This window comes from Grammomys surdaster, unplaced genomic scaffold (assembly GCF_004785775.1).
Source record: "Grammomys surdaster isolate TR1022 unplaced genomic scaffold, NIH_TR_1.0 371, whole genome shotgun sequence".
In the NCBI taxonomy this organism is placed as follows: Eukaryota; Metazoa; Chordata; class Mammalia; order Rodentia; family Muridae; genus Grammomys; species Grammomys surdaster.
Window position 1 is genome coordinate 6751663 of NW_021604790.1, and position 12660 is coordinate 6764322.

Genomic DNA, 12660 nt, shown 5'->3' on the forward strand with positions numbered 1-12660 from the left:
AAGGGGAGGGAGGGGGGGGGAGGGAGGGAGGGAGGGAGGGAGGGGAGGGAAAAGCAAATAAGCTTGATTTCAGTAAGTTAAACAATCCTTAATAAACAAAAGCAGATACAACTAATGAAAACCATTTAATAATTTATTCTGAGTGCCAGGCCTATACAGGAATCACCAGGGGAACCAATAAAACACTAGCAGAGAGATGGCATTTCAGCTTATTCTTACTTGTAAACAAAGGGGAGTACAGAGGAGGTAAAGCGTTCACCTTACTTATTTTCAGCTTCTTTAAAAGCACTGCTTTTCAGTTTCCACGAACTGCTTTGCATCCTGATGTCTCTACACAGGAAGCGCCACAAAGACGGTCTACCTACCACCTGTCAAGAACTACTTCAGACTTTTCTTTTGCAAAGCTACCATCTCCTCCCCACTCACTCTCAGATACTCACCTTCCATATGGTTTTCTTGATCATATACCTTACTTAGCCATGATCTAATAGCATTCCCCTATGGAGATCTTGAATAAATAGTTCATAACAGCCATTACAACCCAAATGCAAACTAATGACAACAAGAAACAAAATAGCTATGTAACCTAGACATTGATTTGGTTCAGTATTTCCTGAACACCACTGAAGACTATGGACATACAAAGAATTGACCTGTGAAAAGTCTTTGTTGACCATTATTTCTTTTAAAAAGTAATAGTAGCCAGCCATGGTAGCACACTCCTTTAATCCCACCCCTGGGGAGGCAGAAACAGATGGATCTCTATGAGTTTGAGGCCAGCTTGCTCTACACATATGATTTCCAGGACAACCAGGGCTGTTTATGTAAAGAGACATTGTCTCAAAAACTAAAACAAGTCATTGTACTTCAAATATAATTGTTGTTATTACATTATAAAATAGAATTTAAATATAAATATTTTAAAAATAATAATAGTACTCACTCTAAGACCTAATGGTTTATACCAGTATAAAGCAATGGGAAATCAGATAACAGGAAAGGCTAGCACAGATCATAGAAAATACTTGTATTTTTATGATTTTACCGTGTTGGGCGTTCCCACTGTGTAGTTCTTGTTATGTGGTTTAGATACTGGATTCTTCCAGAGGCAGTCCGCCTTTCTTCCCAACTGCAATTAAAGCATTGAGAAACAGGGCATTAATGGGTGTCAGCCGGAAGTGAGATTTGGACTGTGGACTGTTCTCCCCACAACCACTAAGTCAGAAAGGATTTTTTTTCTTAAATCATAAACCATAGAAGACAATCTCGGAGATCAATTCATAAAGAGCCTGCTACTTTTTTTCAACTTGCATTAGAACTGCACAATGGTGTTTACAAAACTTCAAGCTATTTTTGTTGAGGTCGTATTTTTCTTATCAGCCAAACTGAGAACTTTTAAAAACTTTAGCAACACTTAAATTGACAATAGTTTCCAAGAATTTTGTAGTATATGCCTGAACTGACACATTAATCATAAAATTCATCAAATTTTATAGCAATTAAGCAAATGATCAAGGATTAGAATCCAGTCTAAAAAATATTTAATCCCTTGTAATTTTAAAAAATTAAACTTTACTAGGAAAGCTCTTTACATCTAAAAGCTCTTTAAAGTAGTTAAGCCTATTGAAACTCAGTTTTTAAATTTTACTTCCTTATTCTACATGCATGGATGTTTTGTCTCTCTATCTGTGTATCATGTTCATACCTAGTGCCTTCAGAGGCTAGAGTATCCCATCACCTGGAACTGGAACTGGAGGTAAAGATGGTTGGAAGTCAACATGTGGGTGCTGGGAATTGAAGCTGGGTTCTCTAGAAGAGCAGCCAGTGATCTTAACTTCTGAGCCATCTCTTTAGTCCTCTAAACTAAATTTTAAAAATAAAAGTACCATTTGTCCCTAAACTCTTTATGCCATTTCATCTAATGAAATATCCAAATGACTATGGAAATGTGGTTATATTCCTCTTGTGGTTACAATTATAATACAGTAATAATCAGCAAGAAAAGATTAGTTATGTCTCAACACTGGTATATTGTCTCAATATTGATTACTTCATCTTTAACTTCCCTGTGAAAAACATCACAGACTTCCTCGTTTTCAAAAAAGAATTAACAGACTTATCAAGAAGCTAAAACAAAGAGCTAGAGAGTGGCTCAGTGGTTAAGAACACTTGCCGCCCACTCTTCTAGAGGGTCCAGATTCAGCTCCAGTACCCACACCAGTCAGGCAGCTCACAACCATCTGCGTAAGTCCAAGTCCAATAGGCACATAAACACATGCACAGACATACACATCTACACATAATTTAAACATTTTTAAAAGCTAAAACAATCTACAGTTATTTTTACCAACTAAAAATGTTGTATGTAGTAAAAATGTATGTGTGTAGTACCCAAGAAGGGGAATCAGATCACCTGGAGCTGAAGTTACAGAGGCTGCCAGACTTTGGTGTTAAGAACTGAATTCACATTCTCTCCAAGAGCAGCACATGTTCTTAACATGGTCTATATCTGCAGCACCAACTGATGTGTCTTTGAGAATTATTTTTATGTACCGGTGTGCATGTATACCTGTACATGTTCACGTGTGTTTACGTCCCCAAGGAGGGAAGATGAGGATGTTAGATCTCGTGGAACTGAGATACAGGTTATTTGTGAGCTCGCAGTGGGAAATGGGAACTGAACCACAGTCCTCAGTAAGGGAGACAAGCTCTTTTACTGGGTGGCCATCTCTCCAGCCCCTAAAACTGGATGTTTTTTTGAGACAGGGTCTCATAATACAACTCATGCTACCTTGGAACTCACTATGTACTCCAAGCTGACCCTAAATTCATGATCCTCCTGCCTCGACCTCCCAACTGCTCAGACTGATAAGAGTAGGTCACTATGCCTAGCACAATTTTAGGGTTTTTTTTTTTTTCGTTTAAACAAAATATGCAAACACTACAACTTGTATATAAAATTTTATGTCAAAATAAGACAGGCTAGCAATATGGCTGAGTGAATAAAGGTACTTGCTGTCAAGTAACAACTTGTATTTGATTCCGAGGATCCATATGGTAAGAAAAGAGAACTAACTTACAAAAACTGCCTTCTGATCCTCAAATATACACCATGGTTCACATATACTCACACAAATCCACACAAATAAATGTGATAAAATTGTAAACAGTAAGTTAAGCTAAAAGTCAACCAATTAACTATATCTACTGTTAGTGGATACAACTTATTGTAAGTTATATTTCACTGAAGTTAACTAAAAATACTTTGAAATTAAAAAAATTAGTAAAGTATCAGACAGTTTAAAAAGTGAAGAATACTGATAAAATTCATAAGCTTGGGAATTAGGACTTAGGCATAAGATCCAGATCCCCCACTTTACTATATAACCTCAATTTAAAATGATTTATATTGGCTTCCATTTTCATTGTTGTAAAATGAGAATAACAATAGTAGTAACAACATTTTTAAAAAATAGCTAATAATTAAGTACTTGGTTTTGTTTGTTTTTAAGACAAGGTTTTTTTTTTTCTTTTTTTTTTTTTTCTTTTTGGTATTTTCAAGACAGGGTTTCTCTGTGTAGCCCTGGCTGTCCTGGAACTCACTCTGTAGACCAGGCTAGCCTTGAACTCTCGAACTCAGAAATCCGCCTGCCTCTGCCTCCCAAGTGCTGGGATTAAAGGCATACGCCGCCACCGCCCAGCTGAGACAAGGTTTCACTATGTAGCTTTGGTTGTCCTGGAACTCACTAAGTAGACCAGACTGGTCTCAAACTCACAAATGTGTCTGCCTCCCCTGGGAATAAAGGTGTGTGCCACTGCATCTAGCTTATTAAGTAAGCACTTATGATGTACTGCTTTACATGGATGAATTCATCTAACCCTTGCACCGATCATGGCATACTTCATCAATCATCTTGTTAAAAGTTCATAAAAGTTAAATAAATTAAGTTTACATACAATGTCAATTAATAAAAGAATGAGGACCAGAACCCAGGTGGTCACTATACATTGCCCTTGCTGCCACAAGAATTAAATAACATCATAGGCGTTAACTGCTTGTCACAAATATACTTCACTGAATGTCACAATGTTACAATTACTATTACTCAATTCTCTCTTCCTTAACTCTAAAAATAAAGCGCCACATTCAAATTCAGTGCTTGTATGCTCTGTTCTAGATAATTAAGGAAAACTCTTTTTCTTTAAAAAAATAAATTTACAGCAGAGCAATATCTGACAAGGAATTTCCTTATCTTCCTTTTCAAAACTCTTTATAAATGAAATTTAACACCACTTGTGGCAAGTCCTTACAATTTTCCAAGTAGAAGAGAAATCTATGTTCTGTTTCTATGTTCCTAGAACTCCTAGGGCATCATCAACACCAACTCCTCAGTCACTAGCTTGAGGGCAGTACTGCTGCATGCATGTCTCTAATGACTTCAAGATGTCCACTTACCCATCTGGTAAATCATTGTCAAACAAACGACTGCAGTCCACAACTTGTCCTCCCGTGCCTATTCGGTCTCTGGATTGAAGACTTACTATTAAAAAACAAAATCACTATTAAGATTTTGATAGTGCTTTCCAGTTGTGTCAAGCTAAATATTCCTCTTAAGCCAAGTATGGTGGTGCGTGTCTGTAATCCGAGCACTCAGAAGAATGAGACACAAGGACTGCTGAAGTTTGATGTTAGCCTGGGTGCACAGCAAGTGTAAGCCTAGTCTGTACATACTGAGAAGCCTTGTCTCAGAAAACCAACTAACATAAAATATAGATTATTTTACAATCTTTAGATGATTGAGCTGAAGATGTACTTCAGTGACAGTATTCTTGCCTAGCATGCATGAGGCTCCCAGTACTGCAAAAACCAAAGTAACAGAGTTCAGAATGAATTCCTCGGTTTCTACTAAAATCTGTAACTTCTTTTCTCATAGATTTTTCTTTTTAGACATAATGTTAAAATTCAATGTTTTCTTGAGTTTGTCATGCTTTTGAGGAAGAGTCTAGTGCCTTTTCCAATATCAGAATGGGGCAATGTAAAGTCACCCACTGAACTTAAGAGACAAGACACTAAGAAAGTCTGAAAACACAGTCTGAAACTTCCCATGAACTTAGGTTGCATTCTTGAAATAGCTATAAAAAATACACTGGATCGTAGCAATGAGACAAACCTTGTGTCACAGGAGCATTAGCAGCACGTCAGTATGGAATGTAGTATAAAATTACCATTGAGCAGCTTAGAAACAGGGCATGCAGGCTCTAAAGTAGGCTGCACTAAGTAGCCAGCACTAGAACACCTAATTCAGTGCAAGTTTTCATAATCCCAGACTAAATAATAAGGAAGTTAGGTTACCTGATAGTTCTGAAGTTCTTCCTTGTTCTACTATTCCTTAATTCTATTTTTGGCATCTTCCCCAAAGATAGAAGAGATATAACCAAATATGACTATACCCTAACTTGTTATAGAATTCATAAGTTACAACATAAAATATGATTTCCAAGGATTTTTTTTCAAAGAAAGATCTTAAAATTCTGCTCTTTAAATTTGGAGAGGGAGTGCTACTTTTTAGGTTTTTTTAAAAAGCTGTGTTTATTGTCTGTGTCTAAGTGTCTTGCCCACATGTGTATGTGTGCACCACATGAAGGCCTAGTCAGAAGGTGCACCGACCCTAGAACTTAATGAGTGGATGTGAGTCACTATGTGCATGCTGAGCACTAGACCCAGGGCTGTGTGAGAGAGCAGCAGGCGCTCTCAGTCACTGAGTCATCTCTCATGCGTTGACACTCTGTGGCATTCTCTGACAAAAGGTCTCATTATGTATAAAGAGTGGCCTTGAACTCATTATGTGGCCCACCCAGCTCTCAAACTTATGGAAATCCTATTTCTTTAACCTCTTTAATGTTGGATTTACATGCATGAACTACCACAACTGGCTAAAATTTTAGAAAAAATAAAAATTTCAAGATAAATCTCCTTTATATTTAGCTTAATTTAAAGGAGAGAACTGTAATATACTATACCTCAGTGAATGTAAATGTTTTAGTAAAAGCAAAAATGAATCTCTAAGTTATTTAGTTTTCAAATAGAAGAAAAACAAAGTGAAACTTCCAGAATGTGAGTCTTGCTTACTTATTTTTTTTTTTTAAGACAGAGTTTCTCTGTGTAGCCCTGGGTGTCTTAGAAGTTTCTTCGTAGACCAAGCTGGCCTTGAACTAAGAGATGTCCCTGCCTCTCCCTTCTGAGTAGTGGGATTAAGGCATGTGTCAACAACCTGCCACAATGATTTTTTTAAAAAAGACAGGGTTTCATGTAGCTTAGGCTGGCCTCAAATTCACTATGTAGCTGAAGAAGACCTTGAACACCTGATCTTCCTGCCTCTACCTCTCAAGTGCCAGGGTCACATGTATGTACCACTGTGCTTGGATTGGTTAGGTATTATTATTTTTGTTTATAAGTTTATGATGCTATTTTTTAATGTTATTTTACTATTTTACGTGTCTCTGCATGAACCACAGCGTATGATGTACACTATAATCATGCAGGTGCCTATAGAGGCCAGAAGAGGGCATCGAACTCTCTGTAACTGGTTTACAGGTGGTTGTAAGAGCTGCCTGATGTGGATGTTGGGAACCAAACATGGGTCTCCTCTGAAAGAGCAGCAAGTGCTCTTAACTGCTGAACTATCACTTGAGCACTAGAAGAAAAACTCTTGCTTCACAAACCATACTATCCCTCAAATAGAGACCCTCCTCCCTCTTCCTTCTGAAAGCTGCAGTAACAGCTGTGTACCATGACAGAACTAAAACAGTGAGTTTTCTACAGTGGTTTTTTTTTTCTCCATTTTTCCCAAAGGATATCATTAGCTAGATGTGGGATCTCATGCCTAGAATCCTAGCACTCAGAGAAGGCTGAGACAGCTGAATCACTGTGGTGCAAGACCAACCTGGGTTACAGAATAAAATCCTCATTCAAATAAACCGTATAGACATCATACATAAAATCATATCCATGTCTATATATGTGCATATTTATGTGTGTATATGTGTGCATGTCTAAGTCCATAAGTCCATGTATGTATGTATGTATGATGAATTTATGTACATATTTATATGTACATATATTTATGTATTTATGTACATATGTGTATGTGTATCTAAGTCCATAAGTCCATGAATGGATTGATTTTTTTTTTTTTTTTTGGTTTTTTGAGACAGGGTTTCTCTGTGTAGCCCTGGCTGTCCTGGAACTTACTCTGTAGGCTGGCCTCGAACTCAGAAATCCTCCTGCCTCTGCCTCCCAAGTGCTGGGATTAAAGGCGTGTGCCACCACTGCCCAGCATAACAAGATTTTTAAATGCAGTGTATATTATTCTTAATAATGGTTATACTATGAAATCCAGTTTCACACAAAATTTTGACATTAAATATACACACATAAAGTAAAACACTTGTTCTACTTTTAAAATATTTTTAATATGTGACAAAGTCAAGTCTGCTGTGCGGAGCAAGTGCTTCAGTCTCCTAGTCCAAGCTGTGATCCACCTGCCTCAGCCTCCCAACTGCTGGAATTATAAGCACGTGGCACTGTGTCTAGTTTGTGATTTCTATAAATAGAAATTTATAGCTAGTGAAACTATTTTTGTTACCTAAAACCATTAACTGATAAGCATTACATAGAATATCAAATCAGCAGGCAAATTACATGCAAAATATTTGTGTGAAAGGATTTATATTTGTTGAGGTATTTTACCCTTTCTCAGTTTAAAAATAGAAATTATCAGCAATCTTGTTTTATAGACACTTCCAGGGACAAGTGTCATAGGAGGTGGTTATGTGGCTACTCTGGAAGCTTCCCATCTATGGATTCAAATTCTTGCTATACTGTTGGGAACTAAAACGTTTCTGATAGAGTAAAAATAATTTTAGCCTAAATCCTGCTCTACCTCAAGTGGGAAAACAGCAATTTATTCGTCCAATTTAAGAAGCCCCAAAGCTGTCTGCCTTAGAATCCTACCATACCATGCATCTTGATCAATCTAAGACTGAACCATTCCCTTGAGTCAGTTGAAGATGGTCTATTAGACCATTTCCACTAAGGTCTTGTGAGTGTAATTCTTCTTTTTTTTCCTAATGTTACTCTATCAGATAATGTTGTTGTCACTTAATGTTACTCTGTTGGGTAATGTTACTCTGTCAGTGCTCATTTTTTTCTGTTAGCAGATTTCTACAATTTCAATGCAGTAACATTAACCAAGTTACTAAGCAATGACTTTCTAAAAAAGATTTATGGGCCGGAGAGATGGCTCAGTGGTTAGAGAGCTGACTGCTCTTCCAGAGGTCCTGAGTTCAATTCCCAGCAACCAAATGGTCACTAACAACCACCAGTAATGGGATCTGTAGCTGTCTTCAGACACACCATAAGAGGGCATCAGATCCCATTACAGATGGTTGTGAGCCACCATGTGGTTGCTGGGAATTGAACTCAGAACCTCTGGAAGAGCAGTCAGTGCTCCTAACTGCCAAGCCATCTCTCCAGCCCAAGTATGACTTTTAACAGAATATTCTCTTATTAAAAAATTAGTTTCAAAATTGTTTTCACAAAATTAATAACAGCCACAAAGTCTACTTCAGAACCCTACTACATTCGAATACTTCTAAGAGAATTTTCTCTTAAAGTCTCAGTAATTCTTTACAATAACAAGTGCTGCTTTTTTCTCTTTTTACATTACATCTTGTATGTGTTATATCTGTATTTGAATGTGGGTCATGTGTATGTTTGATTCTAGAGTTGGGGTTGGAGGTGCACACATGAGCACTGTGCCTTCCTCTCTCTTCACACTATTCCTTCAAAGCAGGGTCTCTTCCTGAACATGGAGCTCAGGGTTTTGCAAGTCTGACAGCCGACAAATCCCAGAGACCCTGCTTCTCTGCTCCTCTCAACACTAGAGTTATAGGCATGCACAGTACCATGCTGGGCTTGTTTTTGTTACATGAATACTGGGATCTGAACTCTGGTCCTCATGCTTGAACACACAGCAAGTGCTCTTATTCAGTGAGCCATCTCATATGGCTCACATATATATATATAGAAGAATAATATGTGTGTGTATATATATTTAAATATGTACACATACATATCTAAATTAAGTCAGGCTGTATCCTGAACCCACTGTAGCATCTTATATGTATGATTCATATGATTCATGCCAACTCCAAGGTACTCAGAGGTTATTTAGACAACTAAGGACAGGGCTCAGTTGGTAGAGCACCTGTCTACCATATATAAAGCCTTGGATTTGATTCACAGCACATCACAAAGCCTGCACTCAGGAGACAAAGGCAGGAGGAAGACCAAAAATTTAAGGTCAACTCTGGCTAGACATCAAGTTCAAGGATAGCCTAGGCTATATGAGACTCTCTCTTTAAAAAAAAAAAAAAATATTTAGACCTATGGCAGTTTAAAAGGAACTAAAATTCAGAATTTTAAATTCCACACTTACCTACTATTTGTCCTCGAACTGTATCATTGTCATTTGGCCCCAGTTTGCATAAATCCAACCTCTGATCTATTCAAATAAAAATAAAAAGCTAGTACCAGAAATACTAACATCTATAATCTATGAATGATACTAAATTTTCATAGACCACTGAAAACTAGATCTATCTTTAATAATCATTCTTCTTACTTGGGACATTAGTAAGCCCCTCTGCCTCCCAAGTGCTGGGATTAAAGGCGTGAGCCACCACTGCCCGGCTCAAATGTTTAAAATTCTATAACTACATATGTAGCACATTTAAACAACTCAGCAAGTTTTGACAAATTCAGATTTCAAAACCATGAAGTGCTGGTAAACTATATTGGTGAAGAATGGTTCTCTCCACAGCTTTCAGATCACTTCAGTCTGAGCTTTGGCTTACCTTACCTCTCAATAGTTGTTGGTCCTAAGCAATTTATACCCAAGTCCTGGCTTTTTGATATGTAACAGAACCTATCTAATTACTTTTCAAGGATTAAATCAGATTATTATATACAACTCTCTAGTATAGTACATGGTACATTAAGTGCTAAATAATATCAGCTGTTTTTTTTTTTTAACCGTTCAAAAGAATACAAAATAAGTATCAAGCCAAGGAGTGTCAGGTGGTGGTGGTGCATACCAGCCTGGTCTACAGAGCAAGTTCCAGGATAACCATAGCTAAAGAGAGAAATGTTGTCTTTAAAAAGGAGAAAAAGAAAGGGAGGAGGAAAAAGAAGAGGAAGAGAAAGAGGGAGAAAGAGGGGAAGGTGGAAAAGAAGAGGCTGAAGATACAGAACTCGTGAGCTGTAGACTTGAGGTAACTATCATTTTGGTAACAGTTCTTTCAGACATCTCATCTGTAAAATCAATGTAACACTGGCCTGCCCCCCAAATTATAAGACACAGTGTCCCCACAGCATGTTGGCTGGGTTTATAAATTACATCTTCTTGCTGAATTGGGCAGTGGAACAGTTTCTATCCACATGTAGAATCTTGTCGACCAGTTCTCTCTCCTACTGCTCATTTTCCTGCCAACCTGGGAGCTAAGACTTTCTCAGTGACTTAGGCACTTAAGTTCCTCTGATTCATAACCTGTAACTCAGTCATCTCCCTTTTCTGCAACAGGCCAATATTTATACATCTCATTGTATATCTCTTACTATATCAAAGCTAAACTTATAGTGGTTTTGTTTACTCATTTCCTTAGATAAAATTCATGTGGGTTTCTTTATTAGCTTAGGCATTCATGACAAAACTGATTTCTTTTTATTAAAATTTTCTACAGAAACATACAAACAAAACATCTGCTGAAAAAGGTATTTCCAACTATGTTCCAATGGGGAGATACCCCTGTCAGGTCCAAAAGTAATGGGACAAATGGCTAACTGTGGTGCCTGTTAACATACCAAAGCTCATGCTGGCCTTGGCTCTCTAAGCATAGCAAATACTAGTCACAGAATCTAGGCTGGCACCCTGATTCTCCCCAGCTCTTTGCACCTCATCCTCTAACCTAAATTTCTCCAGCTTGTGGACTTCCCTTCCCCCAGCTTCTCCTTCCTATCTAACACTAACATTTCAGCCACATGCTCTATTTCCTGTCTTCCTGTCTTAGTGACACTCCATTCTTGACTACCACACACTCTTCACTTCTTATGGCCCATTTTAATCTGCTGGACATGCTTAGTCTACTACTTTCTCTCCAGACTCTGGACTCTTCCAGATGCCTCTGGCTGTACTTTCCTTCACAACTACAATAAAAAACCTTCCCAGCTGGGTGTTAGTAGCATATGCCTTGATCCCAGTACTGAGGCAGAGGCAGGTGGATCTCTCTCTGAGTTTGAGGCCAGCCTAGTCGACAGAGGTAGTTCTAGGACAACCAAAGCTACATAAAGAAATCTTGTTTCACAAACAAAACCAAACCTTCCCTTCTATCATACCTTAGAGCAGTCATGTCCTCACTTTATATTGTCTTGGGGTTATATGAGACAGACATGGTAAGTCAATTCACCAATCCACTATAGAAACCATTTCTAATATACAGGATGTTGAGAAAGAGACTATAATCAAGTAGTCAGTATAACTATTTTATTCTCAAATGTCCTTTTTTTTTTTTTTTTACTGATTCCAATTGCCTAAATAAAAATTTACTTCTATTTTAAAAATCCACCAAAACTAGGTGCTAAAAAGATTTTAAAAGCATGTATATTGGTACCTTTCTTTCTAACTTTCTGGATATCAATCACTTCTCTCTCTCTCTCATTAGTAAATCTTTTTCTTCCACAATTTCATACATATATGTGATATGTTCTAGCCACTCTCCTCTCCTGTTTCCTTCTCAATTCTACCACCCACTCCTCCTCTCTTCCCTAAAAATCTCTTTTGTCTATTGACCAACTTTGTGGTTTAGTTTTCCTTTGTTGATTTTTAAGTGTTTCACATAGTTTAAGGCTGTCTGGTAACTCCAAGCTTGGAGCTACCCATGAGAATCTGGTGGTTTACCAGTGTACATGACTGGGTCCCACTCTCCCTTCTCTCTCAGGATCTCTTACTTGCCAAACAAATCAGCACTGGGTGTTAGGCCTAGGAATCTCGTCTCCTTCCACAACTGTATGTTAGGAAGGCTGGACCTCTGGACCTCCAGTGCCAGTATACACAGCTAGTATATGTGAGTTCGCAGTTGCTATGGCCATGTTGTACTTAGCAGATGGCATTTTGGAGGCCCTTTCTCCATCCTGTGCCTTATACATTTATTTTACCTCTCTTCCTCAATGTTTCCTGAGCCCTAAATGGATGGTGCAAATATCCTATCTAGAGGGCGAGACTCCAGCATCTGTTATTCTCAGTATCTTGTGCCTCCATGAGTCTTTACATTTAACTCGTAACTCTATAAGGAGAGCTGCCTTTATCTGGTCTAAGACAAGCCCCAAATGTCAATCACTTCTGAACACCATAAATTACTGGACGCTTAAGTATCTTCTCTGATTCACCTTTAGAATCACATCCTTAAAATGTTTTATTTCTGCCGGGCGTTGGTGGCGCACGCCTTTAATCCCAGCACTTGGGAGGCAGAGGCAGGCAGATTTCTGAGTTCGAGGCCAGCCTGGTCTACAGAGGGAGTTCCAGGACAGCCAGGGCTACACAG

The 12660-nt window shown here is 38.1% G+C and overlaps 1 protein-coding gene across 1 annotated transcript in view; it reads right to left on the minus strand.

Moving 5' to 3' along the window:
- Positions 1 to 12660, minus strand: part of Smurf2 (SMAD specific E3 ubiquitin protein ligase 2) — a 99575-nt gene that overhangs the window by 37467 nt on the left and 49448 nt on the right. The window contains exons 5-7 of the mRNA XM_028780536.1: positions 9501 to 9566; positions 4457 to 4541; positions 1046 to 1129 (exon numbers count right to left, since the gene is read on the minus strand). Coding sequence (XP_028636369.1) covers positions 1046 to 1129; positions 4457 to 4541; positions 9501 to 9566 — 235 coding nt within the window. The remainder of the gene's footprint in view (positions 1 to 1045; positions 1130 to 4456; positions 4542 to 9500; positions 9567 to 12660) is intronic.